This window comes from Ailuropoda melanoleuca, chromosome 5, assembly GCF_002007445.2.
Source record: "Ailuropoda melanoleuca isolate Jingjing chromosome 5, ASM200744v2, whole genome shotgun sequence".
Lineage (NCBI taxonomy): Eukaryota > Metazoa > Chordata > Mammalia > Carnivora > Ursidae > Ailuropoda > Ailuropoda melanoleuca.
Genome location: NC_048222.1, coordinates 1,228,938 through 1,244,715, shown reverse-complemented (window position 1 = coordinate 1,244,715; position 15,778 = coordinate 1,228,938). Strand labels below are relative to the sequence as shown.

The following is a 15,778-nucleotide window of genomic DNA, read 5'->3' as shown; positions in this document are numbered from 1 at the left end:
TGGGGGTGGTGCTGGCTCTGGGCCCTGGAGTTTGTATTTGCCACATGCTAAGTTAGAAAGGCAGCAGAAAAAATGGAAGTAAGATCCCGATCGACAATGTCTGCGTTGTGCGTGCCAGGCCGAGGGCACGTTGGCGTGAGAGCCAATCCAGACGCTCCGCGGGCAGTTTGAAGTCACCCACCCGCTTCGCTCTGTGAGTCTGTCCTCACCGGGTAATTCCGGGCAGCGCGCGGTGCCAGGGAGCTGACACCTTACTCCCCGGTTTCTCTGGGAGAAATTCCTCTCATGGGAAGGACTGGGCTCTGATTCCCACCTTTCCGGTCAGAATGCACTCCATATTTTCTTTCTGTGTCACTTGCATTTCGTGTTTCTATTGGAAGACATTTAAAAAGAAAACTAGAAGAGAGGGGAAGCGCTCTCCTTCACCCCCAGTTCAGGAGGACGTCAAAATCCCTCTCTCTGATCTAAGCCCTTAGGAATGGCACATTCATTTGTATTTGGGTCTTTGCCGGGAATCGGGGTGGGAACACTTCTACACTGAACTGTGTTTGCTGAAGTGTTTTGATAAGACCCTTCATGCAGTTGCAGAGCGGAGGCGTGCATGTGAGAATATTCTGCACTCACTGAACAGGAGACGGAACGGAGCAGTGCTATTCTTGATAGCAAAATAGGAGACGTAACCGCATGTTCATGCCCCAAGGAATCAACAAATTTGTTGAGATGGGGTCACCCAATAGGAGTCCACATAGCAAAGGGAAAAAAAGATGAAAATACACAGTAGTACTTGGTTGAATTTCAGAAACCTAAATGTCAGAAGGTTCGTATATGATACCACTTTATAAAGCTCGAAAATAAATTATAATCGAAGCATATAGAGAAGCACATGTACATGTATGATTCAAAAACCTTTGTAAGAGCTTCATGAATGAGTTTTTGAAAATCAGGAAGTGGGTACCACAGTGACAATCACAGCAAGAGGATGTAGACAAGAACAGAGGTAAGTACAAGTTGTTGCCAACATTCTAGATTTAGTGCCAGAAGTTCCATCATGGGTGTGTGATACAATGTGTCTTATGGTTAAGTTGTATGCCACTTATATTCCATTTATGTATCAAGTACTGTACTGAAAACTGTAGTAGGGAGAGAACCCTTGCAGAAAAACAAGTTCCAAACAGCATCTGCTTTGTCATAAAGGAACTCTTAGAATGTAGAATTCCAAACCTTAAGGTGTTTCTGTAGATAGAATCACTTTCTTTTAGAGAGTAGGAGAAAAAGAAGACTGACAGGTCATTAAAAAGGCCATGAAAAGTCAGGTCATTAAAAATTCAGAAAACTCAAGATTTGGGCTACAATTAAGACCTCCAGCTCTTGTAAACTTTCTGTCTTCTCAGCTTTTCAAAATCTTTGTGACAGCTCTCTGACCAGACTGTGTTTGAGGAGGTCCACAGGTGCGTGTGTGTATTTCGTATGTGCTTTATGTATTCATGTCAACGTATGTGTGTATACCCCTCCCTCAATTCTGTTAGGAAAGAAAATATATTTTTAAATTTATGTATCTTTTCTCCTTCCATCATCTCTCAGGATAGTTGATGATAGTAAATTCACCATATATCGAGTCCTTGTAATCACTACTTTTTAGGGCACAGAAAACTTTGATCCTGTCCATTAATCCAAAATCAGAGAATCAATAGCAAATTCTGGTATTTCTTTGTTTTACAGAATGAGGGAAACAGCAGACAGAAATCCAGGGGAGGGAATGGGAAGAGGATTTTGAAGGAATCAGTGAGCCAACCATATCTGTATGTCCTGGGCCCGGAGACGTATGTGTGTAGAGACGTAGGTGTAGAGGACATTACAGACACACAGGCAGGTGCAGGTGCAGGTGCAGGAACAGACAGGTGTGCTGGCTCTCACGCACTGCTTGAATGACTTGCACTTGTCAGCAGGAAAGATATTTAGAAGAATATGAGGTGGGGGTGGCTGAACCCTGTGCAGTCTGGACAGGAGCCTGCAGAGGGAACTTGTGGCCCCCCTACAGAAGGTCCATTACAGTCCAGTATTTAGAAACTTAAAATTTCCTAAAAGAAAAGGAGAGAAAAACAAAAAAAGAACTCAAAGCTAGACTGTATGGGTTATTTGCACCTTGATCATGCAGGTGTCTAATGCTTTGTTGTTCAAAGTATATCCTGGTTAATTTGTGTCATTGCTGATCAGCTTTGGGAAATTGACTTGAGCTCAGCCAAACCTGGATGCGACTTTACTGTTTTATACTGAAACAGCTGGTAGCCTCAACAATTCATATGGTTTGCCCCGATAATATTTTTTTTTGTCATTTTCTCCCCTAAAGAACAATTTTTAGAACACAAAAGGACAGACTGGAACATTAAAATAGATGAGAGAGTCTTATCCTAAAGGAGAGATTTTCCCCCCCAAGTTATGTTTCCTGAAACTGGCCTTTGTGCAGCTTGGAGAAATTCATGTTTTCTTCCTTAAAAACTGCCTTCCATGGAGCTTGAACAAAATTTACTGATAGAGCTTAAGTCTTTTTTTCCTCCTTTCTAGATTCCATACACTTTGCCATCCTTCAGTTAGGACTCTGTATCGGGCACATTGAATTAATTTGACCGCAACTTATGTTAGTTACATTTTAAGTTCTTTGATGTGGAAAACCCCTGCATCTCATCATCCATAACTGTCCAAACCATCTCCGTTGTGTAGTTTTCCTGAGATGACTCGTTTGTCCGTTTTCTGATACTTTTAACTTCTATTTCAGAGGCTCGTCTTCTCTGATGTTGCCACCAAATCAGCCTCTTGAGAGGATTCATGAGTAAAGCAGATGTGTGGGATCAAAGAGCAAAACCAACTAACAAAATGCACAAGGACATTTTTTTCCCAGACTTGAATAAGGCTAAAAACCCCTACAGAGTTGAACATACATGTAAGTATTCCTAGGGGTCGATGAATAGGGCTGCTTCAGCTTAAGAGGACTTTACGGAGGGCCTAAGAAAGTGCAAAGAACATGGGTGGGGTAGACTAGAAAGACAAAGACCCCTCCCTCTGCAGGTGCACTGGACTTCCCACTGGTAGAAGGAAGAATAAAACAGTGCCTCAGCCTAAAGTCTGCATTTACAAAAAAAATAAGCAATTCTTTTTGATGGAGAAATTATGAAAAGCTATAAGGGAACACTGGAATTCCAAGGATCTTAATCTGGGGGAGAACCTTTATATTTCAAGGCACAAGGCAGAGGCTGAGGCCAGGGCCCGCTGCCGCTGTTGAGAGTGGCAGGGGGGTTGTGACCTGTGTTTATTGACGTCACTGTGACGTCTGTGCTTCTGTAGCTTAATAAACAGGTTACGTTCTTGGGGTTAATTTATGAAAAGCAGTGGCTCCCATAGCTGTCATCCCCAAGGCTCTCCTTTTTTATCTAATATTTTTAGTGTTCCTTTTCTTAGGCTGAAGTTAAATTCTTAAGTAATAATACTTAAAAGCATGCATCAGTTTTCAAAATCATGAAACACCATAACTATTATATAAAAACAAAATCAGACAGTTGTTTTAACAATAAAGGAGATAATTTCAACAACAGATAACTGCTTGGGCCCTAGTCTCTAAAACATAAATTAGAAGTTGGGTATTTCTACCAGTATTAGTGAGAAATAAAACCAATGGGATGGATGTCCATATAAATATTAAGAGATTTCTTACAAGGAACTGGTTCATGTGCTTATGGAGGCCGACAAGGGTCAAGATCTGCAGGGTTGAGTCGGCAAACTGGAGACCCAGGGGAGCCGACGGCACAGTTCCCGTCTGGAGGCCAGCAGCGTCAGGACCCAGGCAGGGCCCATGTCTCCATCTGAGTCCAAAGGCAGGAAAAAGCCAGTATCCCAGTTCCAAGGTGGCCAGACACAACGAATTCTTATTCAGGGGAAGGACAGCCTTTGGTTTCCATCCCTGATTTCAGCTGATTGCATGAGGCCCACCCACATTAGAGAGAATAGTCTGCTTTATAAATTAAGTCTACCAACTTAACTATTTTACTCTCATCCAAAAGCGCCTCACAGAAACACCCAGAATGATGTTTGACCAAATATCTGGGTAACACTCAGCCGGGTCAAGTTGACACACAGAATCAGTCATCACAGAACCTGTAGGTAGAACCATCCCGTAGGCTGTTAACAAGGACCATGGAGATCAACTCAGATGATCAAACACCAAGAAGAGACTTACTCTCAGCGATGTGACTTTGTTTTGTTTTGTGTTTTGAAAACTATAATTCTTAGGGGACATGTGAAGAGAACAAAATACAATCTCAATTTATAAAATGATTGCATTCTTGGAAATTTCAGTGCGTCCTGAACTACATACCAACACACATGTGCACAAAGACCTCATACTTCTTTGCACAAGGATTCAGGGTCTAGGATTGATTAACAGGTTTTTTAGCTTCAGATTTACTGTGGGACACTTGGAAGTCCTGTATAAGCTGACTCAGGTCTTCATGGGACATCTAACATCCCTGGTCTTTTCCTAAATGTCACTGGTGCACCTTCCCCCAAGCACTGGGACAGCCTACCAACAGTCTGCCTGGTTGCTAGAATGCTCTAAGGGCCGCTGTAGTTCTGTGAGAATGCAGACACTGATTACTTCCATTGCAGAAGCTACAGAATGGAAATGGTAATGGTGGGAGCAGCTGGAAAGCTTCCAGGAATGCCAGGAGGTCTCCAGAGTCTGCAGTGCTGAAATGTCCATGTGAGGCCTCAGCCCCGGGTAAGCGGATCGGTCCCTGTGTCTCGTTGAACAGTCCCCAACTCCTTGACTTTCTAGCAGCTTACCTGTGGGCGTGTGAACAAGCAGGGGCCTTAATGCGGAGACGAGGTGGGCAGCTTTTAAAGGCAGAGTCCCTCATCCCGAAGTCCTCTCGGGTTGCTGACCCTCGGCCAGCTCTGCGTGTGCAAGTGCGCCAGTCCACTGGCTTGAACTCAGGCAGAGCCAGGAGATCCACATGCAGCCTTAGCCCGATGAACGGAAAGGGCAGAGCGGGCTCCTGAAGCACAGGTGCCGGTCCAGCTCTGCGGACTCCGCCGCGGCCCTGGCTGTGCGTGCCTTAGACCTCAAGAACACGTGGAGACTTCTCAAAATACCACGCAGAGGCATGGCGATCCCGGAGAGGTACTGCTCTCCCCACAGCCATCCCGGGGAGGCCTCTGCAACCCTGAGCTCATCGCAGAGGCCGCGCCCCCCCCCCACCTGCCACCTGCTCCTCCTGGCACACAAACGTGTCCTCTCTGTAAGATCAGGCGGCGATGTTGAAGAACGCCTCTTTCTGGAACTTCAAGAGTTAGATGTGGACTGAGAACGTGCTCTGGGAAAGACAAGGCCCACTGCACCTGCATGTCCTGGGACAAGCTATCCCCAAACTTCAGTGTTCACTTTGTTTTCCTGTCCTTCTTACGGCCACATTGTACCAGACTAGAAGGAAAGACATGATAATAAATGTGGCTTTGGGGGGCAGGGGGTGGGATGGAAGAGGGTGCCCTTGGGGAAACAGGCGATGCAAAAAACATGGTCACTCTCCTAAAGGACATAGATCCTAATACAGGACAACCGAAGGACCTTTATGCACGCTCTGATTAACGCATCACGATCTATTGTGTGCTGTGTGCTAAGCGAGATGGAACAGAGGGCAAATTCTTCAAAGCAGACACCAGCATTCAGGGCTCAAGCAACGTAGTACCAAGGGTACGGAGTTGGTGCAGGAAGAGACGCATTGTTTGGAAAGGGTTTTTTAATGAGGCAAATGACATATTAGAGATTTTTAATTTGGCAGAAGTGTGCAGAGTGATAAGATTGGGGAAGAAGGCGCTCTTGGCAGTCCTTGAGGGAAACACAGATGCAGACCAGAGTCCCTCGCACTCCGTCCGCCACCACCATCCTGTTCCACACCCCATCTCCTCTCTTGGTTATGGCAGCAGCTTCCAAGTGGGGTGTCTGCTCCCAGCCTGGGGCTCCCCGACTCTGCCTCCCCTCAGCAGCTCCAAGATTCCTTTAAACCTTTGTCAGATCAGCTTCAGAACTTCAAGGCCCTTCCCTTGGTCTCTGAGGCGGTGTGAGCTTTGGCCCCGGGGTTGTCTTAAGCCTCAAGTCCCCAGTCCCCCATGCTTCCTCTGCTCCAGCCACCCGGATCCCCTCGCTGTTCCTCCTCAGACACGGTGAGCCAGGTGCCCCCGGAGCCTGCACACGTCCCTTTCCCTTGGACTGCAATGCTCCCCCACAGTTCTTTCTCACCTCCTACATTTGCTGCCCAAATGTCCCTCCTCCGTGGTTTTGTTCTGACCTCGCATCATTAGTATCATGCAAGAAATCACCTTGACGCCCCGGTAGCCTCCAAGCAGAGCCTCAAGCAAGCTCTCCGGGGGACACAGCACAGCGAGGCTACAGCACAGCGAGGCTCGAATCACAGCCCATTAAATCAATTAGAAACGCAATAAGCAAGGGAGACGAGATGAGCAAGCTGACAGTTTAGTGCACAGTGGGTTGAGACGGTGCCGTGGGAGCCCAGTGTGCGGAACTCTTGGGCTTCTAGGCTCTCCTGCGGCGTCGGCCTCCTGCAGCGTCGGCCTCCTGCGACATCGGCCTGGGGACAGGCGCGGGCGGCGAGCCGGGCGCACCCGCAGGGCCCGCGCAGTCCGCGGAGCAGACACAGCCTTGCGTGTTTCTGAACTCCTGGTGGGCCCGAGGCGGGGCTGATTTAAGGCCTCCTGTGAACTCACTGAGGGCTTTATGTGACTCTTGTGACAAGGAATTCCAAATTATTTACCATCTCATCTATTTAGCGCCTCGAGACCATCTCTGGACTCTTTCATCCCTACGCTCCTGCTTAACGGCGCATGCTGTTTACTGTTTATCTATACTTGAAATATCGTAAAGGTTCTAGCCTGTATCTTACTAACTAAAAACATATTTGTCTTTTATAATAAAATTGCTAATTTACGAAAGTAAATGTGTGTTACGATCCACGGCATTTATGGGTGTACCCCTGGCATAGAACAGTAAGTATATGCGGGATGGATGAATCGCGCTCTCCCTCCTCTCCCGCTTTTCCCCGAATCCCGTGATTTGCATGAACACGCGCATGCGCACACACACGGGCGCTGGAAAGGATTCCCAGGGACCTGGGTTCTGGTGTGACAGGGGGCTTGCCGTCTGAACCCTCTAGTTTCCAATTCCTCAGTTGTAAATAAGAGCAGGGTTTAACAAGATGACCTTTAAGTTTCCTTCCAGCATTTAGGATTTTGTCAGTGATTTATTTCTCTGCTGTAAGAGGTTTCTTTGTGCTGTGGCTTAACTTTCTTAGTCTATCAAACACATTTCAACAAAATCAAAAGTCTTCTCTCTTAACTATCACTATTGCTAGGAGGATTACTGCTAAGATCCAAAAGCCGAGGAAATTTTCACTACATTGCACAGTTGAATTTTGCATAAAGGAATCTAAAAGAGAAGAAAGTAGTTTAAAGCCTTTGAAAGTGTTATAAAGTCAAAACAGTAAGAGATTTGCAGACAAGTCTGTGAAACTTTCCAAAGCTTATTAAAAAAGTATTTGAAAAACTAGAGTAAACTTCTTGTGAAAAGAATACATAACAATGAAGTGACATGATAGATTGCTATCACTATAAAAAAATACAAATTAAAAGGCAAAGAAACACCATTACACACCAGTTATGAGGTCAAAATCTGACACGCTCAAAACACCAAATGCTGGCGAGGGTCTGAAGCGTGATGAGCCAACCCTCAGAGCTGGTGCGAACGCAAAATGGAAAAGTGTCTCCTGCCTTGGGAGACTGTTGGGCCAATTCTTACAAAACTATACATGCTCTTCCCACACAATCCTGCAAGTACATTCTTCGGTATTTACCCAAAGGAGTTGAGGATTTATGTATACACAAAACTTGCACTCGGATGTATATATTAGCTTTATTCAGAATTGTCAAAACCTGGAAGCAACAAGATGTCCTTCAGTGGGTGAATGGATAGACTGTTACATCTAGACTATGATAACATTCAGCGCTGAGAAGAAATGAGCTATCAAGCCGTCAAAATGCGTATGACTAAATACAAGAAGCCAGTCTGAAAAGGCTGCACACAGTATGATTCAACTATGGTGGGGGAAGGGATCTGCTTCTCCCTCTCCCTCCACCCCTCCCCTGTTTGTGTGCTCTCAAATCAATAAAGTCCTGAAAAGAAAAAGAATAATTTTTAATGTATTGTTTTACAAAACATAGAGACAAAATAATTCCCGGATTTCCTCAGATGCTTAGAATGAAGAAAAATAATCCACTAATAAATGAAGGCTTTTTTCGGTGTGTTTTATTTTTTTAAAGATGACTTTATATCACATCTGCTTTAATGGTGAAAATATTACAGAATATAAAAATGAGAATATAGGCATGGACTATTCATGCAAATATTCAGGTGTTGCATAAAAATGTTCAATAATGATAACTTTCTAAAGTCTCTGCACTTGTATGAATTACGCCCCAATTAATATTAGAAATACATACACGTGATGTGAATATGGAGTTGCAACTCAAACATACCAGCGGTTTTTGCAAGTTGGTCCTTGTGAAAGTGTTTTGAGAATACGGAAGTATATGAAATTCTTCCACTCAAATTTGAGGGGTAACATTGTATAAATATAACACTGGATTTTTAAAAAAGAATTCTTGATATTAATTTGGTTGCACTGTAGCTTTATCTTACTTCACTTTTTTTCTCCCCAACATTTTATTTTATTTATTTATTTTTTTTTAAAGATTTTATTTATTTATTTGACAGAGATAGAGACAGCCAGAGAGAGAGGGAACAAGCAGAGGGAGTGGGAGAGGAAGAAGCAGGCTCCTAGCAGAGGAGCCTGATGTGGGGCTCGATCCCACACACTGGAATCACGCCCTGAGCCGAAGGCAGACGTCCAACCGCTGTGCCACCCAGGCGCCCCTCCCCAACATTTTAAACTCATATCTTGAAAATGAGCTAACAGACATTGAGGTATTCTGTAAGTATTAACGTATTTGTATTTGGCCAAATACAATTATTTATATTTATTTCCAAGTAACTGAAACTTGATACTGCTTGCAATTTAAAAAATTATATCATAAAGTGAGTGTGGATATATGGTATATATATGCATTATATATATATTTTATATATAACATGTATGTGTTATTTATACACATTTACAGTAAAATATAATCTATTTTAATTTTTCCAATACTTTTACTCCAACAGGATGCCAAAAAATTCAAAGGCATCGGATGTCCAGTTTCTGATTATTTCATGCTCCTGGTTATAGAACAGCACTGAGATGGAGAGTACAGATAGAGCCAATCCTTTGAGATTTTAGCTATATGCTCTATGAGCCCAAATAGACTATATGCATACATTAATACATACATACATACCTTAAAATAATTATACATATAGGGGTGCCTGGGTGGCTCAGTCCTTAAGTGTCTGACTTCAGCTTAGGGCCTGATCCCAGGGTCCTGGAATCGAGCCCTGCATCGAACCCTGCATCGGGCTCCTCCACTGGGAGCCTCCTTCCTCCTCTCCCACTCCCCTTGCTTGTGTTCCCTCTCTCTCTGGCTGTCTCTCTCTCTCTGTCAAAGAAATAAATAAAATCTTTAAAAAAAAGAAAAAATATTTATGCATATAATACATTATATATATATTATATTTTTATGTATATTGTATTTAATGGAATTAATAGAATAATCAGAAACTGGGCAGTCCATGGCCTTCTATTTTTTGGTACCCTCTTGGAATAAGAATGTTAGAAAAATTAAAATTCATGTTCTTTTCAAATAAGTGGTGTACAGATGATAATGACTGGGAGAACTATTCGAATTAAATATGTTAACAGCATCCTTATGTTTATTCTGTGGACTACATATAATTCTTCCAAAAGCTCCAAGTGGGATATAAAAATTACTAAGGTATTATGAGTATTCTTTTAATATATATCTGGATAAGAGTCCATTTTATACTTTCTAAATTTTTAATTCTATTGCTTTTCAAGACAGATTTGGGAACCTCAAATCTGGTAAATTCACCTTAAGAAGGCAATGTCTTTTGTTGGCAGAGAAGAATGGTGCTATTAGCCCGGGGGGAAAAAATGAGTTAGATTTAAAAGAAAAAGAAATTATTCTGGGCCCAGATAAAGGACTTTCAGTAGAAAGGGTGACAGGCACTTAGCCTTTGGAAACAGCACCAGCCGTTAAAGTGGTGTTGAGGCTCCCCTGGGTCAGGCAGGTGCTCAGTACTTACAGAACTCCCTAACAGAAACCCTAGATGGAGATTTTGGTCTCTATCCATGAAACAAAAGTCGTTGAAGAAGAGTTGATTACAAGTTTTGAATTAATGGGTCCAAGACATCATACTGACTGAAAGTAAGGATGATCTCAGATGTCTGGACTTAGAGTGACAGTAAAAAAAAAAAAAAGGGGGGGTGTGCACCAGAAAGCATGAAAACCCCCCACGTTTAAGTAGTGCTAATGTGAGAATTGAAGTTACACAAACAGAGCGATTTAGTTGTCACTTGGAATGGATTCAGCATGTGAACAAGGCAGAATCCATGATGATCATGGATTGGAACCAAACCTGTGATGAGCTGATCAGACCTTTACACTGTGTGTCTCATGACTCCTCTTTCCCCAGGTCTTGTATGTCCATTTCTGAGCTCAGCATCACATCCAGAGGAAGCTTTCCTCCTGGTACTCCTGGAGTTCTGTGCTTACACAGGAAAGCCCCACCTCCCTCAAAGTTATAGATCAAGGCTCAAAATGAGCTCCCTGAGAAACTCACCGCTGCTCTCTTGTTCACTGAAATTTCATTTCGGGAGAGCAAATTTCATTTTAATGACAGTCATCATTGGGAACACAAACTGAATTCTCAAATCATCCTGTGTATCAGCTTCTGCCAAGGGCGTCCCCAACAACACTGTGGTTATTAAATAAATAAATATTTGTTTTCTTTTTGTTCAAAAGGTGATGATTCTCAAAAAACGATCTGGGGACCCAAGGGGGTTTCTGAGACCCTTTTGGTGGGTCTGTGAGGCTAAATTTATTTGTGTAATAATCCTGAAAATTTTTGCACTGTTTTTCACTTGACAATTATATTACAATAGATTGAATACAGAAACAAATACTGTGCAAGAATCCAGCTGTCTTCTACTAAACCAGGTATTAAAGATATTTACAAAATGTAAAACAGTGCCGCTCTTCTAAATTTTTTTTGTGATTTTGAAAAACATAGCTATTTTTCATAATATATATGTTGGCATAAAATGGGACTTGTCCACGTGAAAATCGCAGTGAACAGAAACGCCGCACCAGAGATGGAGGATGGGAAAGTTTGAGAGATGAACGTGAAGCAAGATCAATTTTCATCTTTGTGGAGCTTCACTGGGAAGGATGTGGAGGTCGAGGGCGGGGACCTTGGTTTACCCAGGACACATGTAGAACCAGCAGAAAAATTCCTCCGCAGACGTAGAGCCTGGATTAGCAATCCTCATCCTTACCTGGTGAAAAGAGGCGACTACTCTAGGTTCTCATTTTCCTTTTCCTCCATCTTTACCCCAACACCATGAGGTTATTTTGTGCAAAGTCAGTCCTGGAGTGAGGGAGCAAGAAGGTACGTACTAGCATTGATATTTGATATTAGAGAGTAAGTGAAAGGGGATGTGACTTGGTAAGTTTCCTTTAAATCAATTTATGTGATTCACAGAGCATTCTGCTGGGAAGGATGACGACTGGAAAACGGTGGTATAACCTAAAGGGAGATACTGCAAGTCGAGGGGTATTTTTTTTTTTTAACCTTAAGTTGCAGCTTTCTCACTAATTAACTCAATGGGTGGTTCTTAAAATTAGAATTTGGATGGTAAGTGAAATACACACAATTTTTTTAAAAGTTTTTATTTGAGACAGAACACGAGGGGGAGGGGGCAGAGGGAGAGGAAGAATAAGTAGACTCCCCACTCAGCAGGGAGCCCGAGCCCAGGACCCTGAGATCCTGACCAGAACGAAGGCAGATGTTTAACCTCCTGAGCCACCCAGGCGCCCCTGCACAGTAAATTTCTTTTGGAGTATTTGATGTTTGTAACATTAAAAAAAAAAAAAGTTAGATCTTACTGAAAACACAAGAACAAAATGTAGCTTTGCACAAATGAAGAAGCGTGTACAAAAGCCTTCAGATGAAAATTTGCTTTTGCCTTTCAGTCAGGATTTTAAAAAAAGTACTAGTTTTCTTTGTAAAGTGTGGATGGCTCTAAAGAAAACCCAAACAAAAACTTTGGGGGTTTAATCAATACCTTTGCCGCTGGCAGGCTCACTTGGCGCTGGTGTACTTGGTGACGGCCTTGGTGCCCTCGGACACGGCGTGCTTGGCCAGCTCCCCGGGCAGCAGCAGGCGCACGGCCGTCTGGATCTCCCTGGACGTGATGGTCGAGCGCTTGTTGTAATGCGCCAGGCGCGACGCCTCGCCCGCGATGCGCTCGAAGATGTCGTTGACGAACGAGTTCATGATGCCCATGGCCTTGGACGAGATGCCGGTGTCGGGGTGCACCTGCTTCAGCACCTTGTACACGTACACCGAGTAGCTCTCCTTGCGGCTGCGCTTGCGCTTCTTGCCGTCCTTCTTCTGCGCCTTGGTCACCGCCTTCTTGGAGCCCTTCTTCGGGGCGGGCGCGGACTTGGCCGGCTCGGGCATGGTCGGGAGTAACTGCTGAAGGCTGGAAACTAACAATGAGTATGCGGCTCTAAGTGCCCCCCTTCTTCACAGCTTCTTAAACCCGACTGGCTTTGGCAAGGTGGAGAGTAACACCCCTCCACCCCCTCCCCATCACCAAAAGCTGAGAGCCTAAGAAAAGTCGGCTCTACCTGTCTGTCCTCTTTACCCACAACTTTTTAGGGTTAGAAGGTGATTCTGATGGTATCCTGTAGTTATCCAATCAAAATAAGAGTCATTGAAAACCAGGATTCCATTGGTTTAAATGTAACTGTAATTTTATCCAATGGGACAGCTTACTTTTGGCGCCCAGGGAGGAATATAAGAAGTGAAGTTTTCTCCCACTCTATTCACATCTGAGTCACTGCTGACTTCTTATCGTCATGTCCGGACGCGGGAAGCAGGGCGGCAAGGCTCGCGCCAAGGCCAAGACGCGCTCCTCGCGGGCGGGTCTCCAGTTCCCGGTGGGCCGTGTGCACCGCCTGCTCCGCAAGGGCAACTACGCCGAGCGGGTCGGGGCCGGCGCGCCCGTGTACCTGGCGGCCGTGCTGGAGTACCTGACGGCCGAGATCCTGGAGCTGGCGGGCAACGCGGCCCGCGACAACAAGAAGACGCGCATCATCCCGCGCCACCTGCAGCTGGCCATCCGCAACGACGAGGAGCTCAACAAGCTGCTGGGCAAAGTCACCATCGCGCAGGGCGGTGTCCTGCCCAACATCCAGGCCGTGCTGCTGCCCAAGAAGACCGAGAGCCACCACAAGGCCAAGGGGAAGTAAGATCCTAATAGCAATTTCCAAACCAAAAGGCTCTTTTCAGAGCCACTCACTATTTCTCGAGAAGAGCTGGGACTCCGTTTTTAATTCTCATTCTCAATGCTACAACAGGGAAAAGTTAAAAACCAGTTAGAACCTTTATAGCTCCCAGTCCTCCCCTGCAGGTGACGGATGATGGAACCGCTCAGTTGTGCATACGTGCCGCAGAGCTCCTGGCGCGCTTCGTGCAGAGAATCAAGGGTTAATATATAGCAGGACCAATGGGAATGTAGCGCGGGCTTTTTTGAAAGTAGTTAGGAACAACAAGCCTGCAATACATCTCGAATCTTTCGCTTATGGTGTGCCTTAAAAATGAAAGGAAAAAAGGCTCAAACCGCACGAACGTTGAATTGTAGTGTTTTGGTGATGGGCGGGAATATTGCAACAATTGTGTACAGCTGTTTTCAGATAAATTTGGGTGGCTCTGAAAAGAGCCTTTGGGGTTTTGTCGCCTTGAAGGCGAACTTCCTACTTCTTCGGAGCCGCTTTCTTCGCCTTGGCAGCCTTCGGCTTGGCTGCCTTGGGCTTAGCGGCTTTGGGCTTGGGCGCCTTGGGCTTCACGGCCTTGGGCTTGGCGGGGCTCTTGGCCGCCTTCTTGGGCTTCGCAGCAGTTTTGGCTTTCTTGGGGCTCTTGGCCACCTTTTTGACACCAGCGGCTGCAGGCTTCTTGGCTTTTTTTGGAGTCTTCTTGACCGCCTTCTTGGCCCCCGCGGCCTTCTTGGGCTTCTTAGGGGTGGCCCCGGCCGCCTTCTTGGGCTTGGCCGCGCCCGCCTTCTTGGCTTTGGGCTTGGCTTCCCCGGAGGCCGCCTTCTTGTTGAGCTTGAAGGAGCCCGAGGCGCCGGTGCCCTTGGTCTGCACCAGGGTGCCCTTGCTCACCAGGCTCTTGAGGCCCAGCTTGATGCGGCTGTTGTTCTTCTCCACGTCGTAGCCGGCGGCCGCCAGCGCCTTCTTGAGCGCGGCCAGGGAGAGGCCGTTGCGCTCCTTGGAGGCGGCGACGGCCTTGGTGATGAGCTCGGACACCGGGGGGCCGGTAGCTTTGCGTTTCGCAGCGCCACCGCCCGCCGCCTTCTTGGTTGCCTTCTTCTTGGCGGGAGACTTCTCCACCGGCGCCGGCGCGGCCGTCTCAGCGGGAGCGGTTTCCGACATGGCCCAGGGCAGAAACTGCTGCGAGGAGAGAAGCGGAAAATCCGAAGCGCTAGTCTGGCAATGCCGCCTGACTCCGGCCAGGGGCTTATATAAGCCGGTGCTGCTCTGTGATTGGTGGAGCGTCCAATCCACTGCCCTCAGGCAGCCGCCCTTCGCGGTTGGACTCCCAGGTTGTGTTTGTTAGCCCCCAAAATCTGATTAAATGCTGAAAATAATTATACAGAATTGGACGCTTTGAAGCTCTCAAGGAAGAAAGCAGTCTCCACGTTCACACAGGAGTTTGCGTTTTCATGAATCATACGTAACACATGAAAGATATTTTTAAAAATCTTTTCCGTTTGTCATAGGAACCCACTGGGTATAGGGCATCGTGTTAGTTAGTTGCAAGTTGCAATAACTTTCTAGTAAATATCAAGTGGTTCGTTTTTAAGAATGCTTTGTTTCTAGGTTCTGCCTTTGATTTTTGCAAGAGGAAAGACACAGTTTCCTGGGTTTGGGCATAAACGTTGTTTCTAACTGTAGCAAGTAACACAGAGGCAGGCCAGTAGATTGCGCACGGCCCCGAACCAAGCATATGGACCTTACTTCAAATCCAGTTCTGCCTCCTAGGAGTTTGCTTGCGCCAGGGTCTTTAGAGAATGTCTTCTGCGTCTTGGAAAAGTTCAGTAGCCAGAATGAACTACAGAACTTCAGTAGCTACCTTGCAGCAGGAGGAAGAGGAGTAACTTTGGCTTGAGGATCCAATGACCTGGATTCAAATTCAAACTTACATTTGATATGTTTTTGATTGAGATGCTTTCTCCCTTTAGTGTTAGGCAAATCCATTATAATAAATAGGAAAGATGCCTAGTGCAGATAATGTCCTCTAGGAAAAACTCAAACCTGCTGAAAGTATTTCAAGAGTTTCCAGTAGTCCTTGAAAACACTCACTGTTTAGATGACATGGGACTTTGTCAGGTTTCAAGGTGCTGTTCCCAATGCTTCCCAATTCAAACTCCTTATCTCCACCAACATCTAATAAAGTGCACTGTCAGAAAGACCC

General features: G+C 45.4%; 3 protein-coding genes across 3 annotated transcripts; 1 reads left to right on the top strand and 2 right to left on the bottom strand.

The window, feature by feature from the left end:
- Positions 1–12,364: 12,364 nt before the first annotated feature.
- LOC100469194 (histone H2B type 1-K) lies at positions 12,365–12,775 on the bottom strand. The gene has a single exon (XM_019807833.2). The coding sequence runs from the start codon at positions 12,758–12,760 to the stop codon at positions 12,380–12,382; it is 381 nt and encodes a 126-aa protein (XP_019663392.2). The 5' UTR covers positions 12,761–12,775; the 3' UTR covers positions 12,365–12,379.
- Positions 12,776–13,130: 355 nt separating this feature from the next.
- LOC100465190 (histone H2A type 1) lies at positions 13,131–13,594 on the top strand. Its single transcript, XM_002927085.3, has one exon. The coding sequence runs from the start codon at positions 13,162–13,164 to the stop codon at positions 13,552–13,554; it is 393 nt and encodes a 130-aa protein (XP_002927131.1). The 5' UTR covers positions 13,131–13,161; the 3' UTR covers positions 13,555–13,594.
- A 408-nt stretch (positions 13,595–14,002) lies between these two features.
- H1-5 (H1.5 linker histone, cluster member) lies at positions 14,003–14,807 on the bottom strand. The gene has a single exon (XM_002927084.4). The coding sequence runs from the start codon at positions 14,734–14,736 to the stop codon at positions 14,059–14,061; it is 678 nt and encodes a 225-aa protein (XP_002927130.2). The 5' UTR covers positions 14,737–14,807; the 3' UTR covers positions 14,003–14,058.
- Positions 14,808–15,778: the final 971 nt, after the last annotated feature.

What these genes read in the sequence shown, in the direction of transcription:
- LOC100469194 (XM_019807833.2), bottom strand. Translation starts at nt 12,760, where the DNA reads ATGCCCGAGCCGGCCAAGTCCGCGCCCGCCCCGAAGAAGGGCTCCAAG.
- LOC100465190 (XM_002927085.3), top strand. Translation starts at nt 13,162, where the DNA reads ATGTCCGGACGCGGGAAGCAGGGCGGCAAGGCTCGCGCCAAGGCCAAG.
- H1-5 (XM_002927084.4), bottom strand. Translation starts at nt 14,736, where the DNA reads ATGTCGGAAACCGCTCCCGCTGAGACGGCCGCGCCGGCGCCGGTGGAG.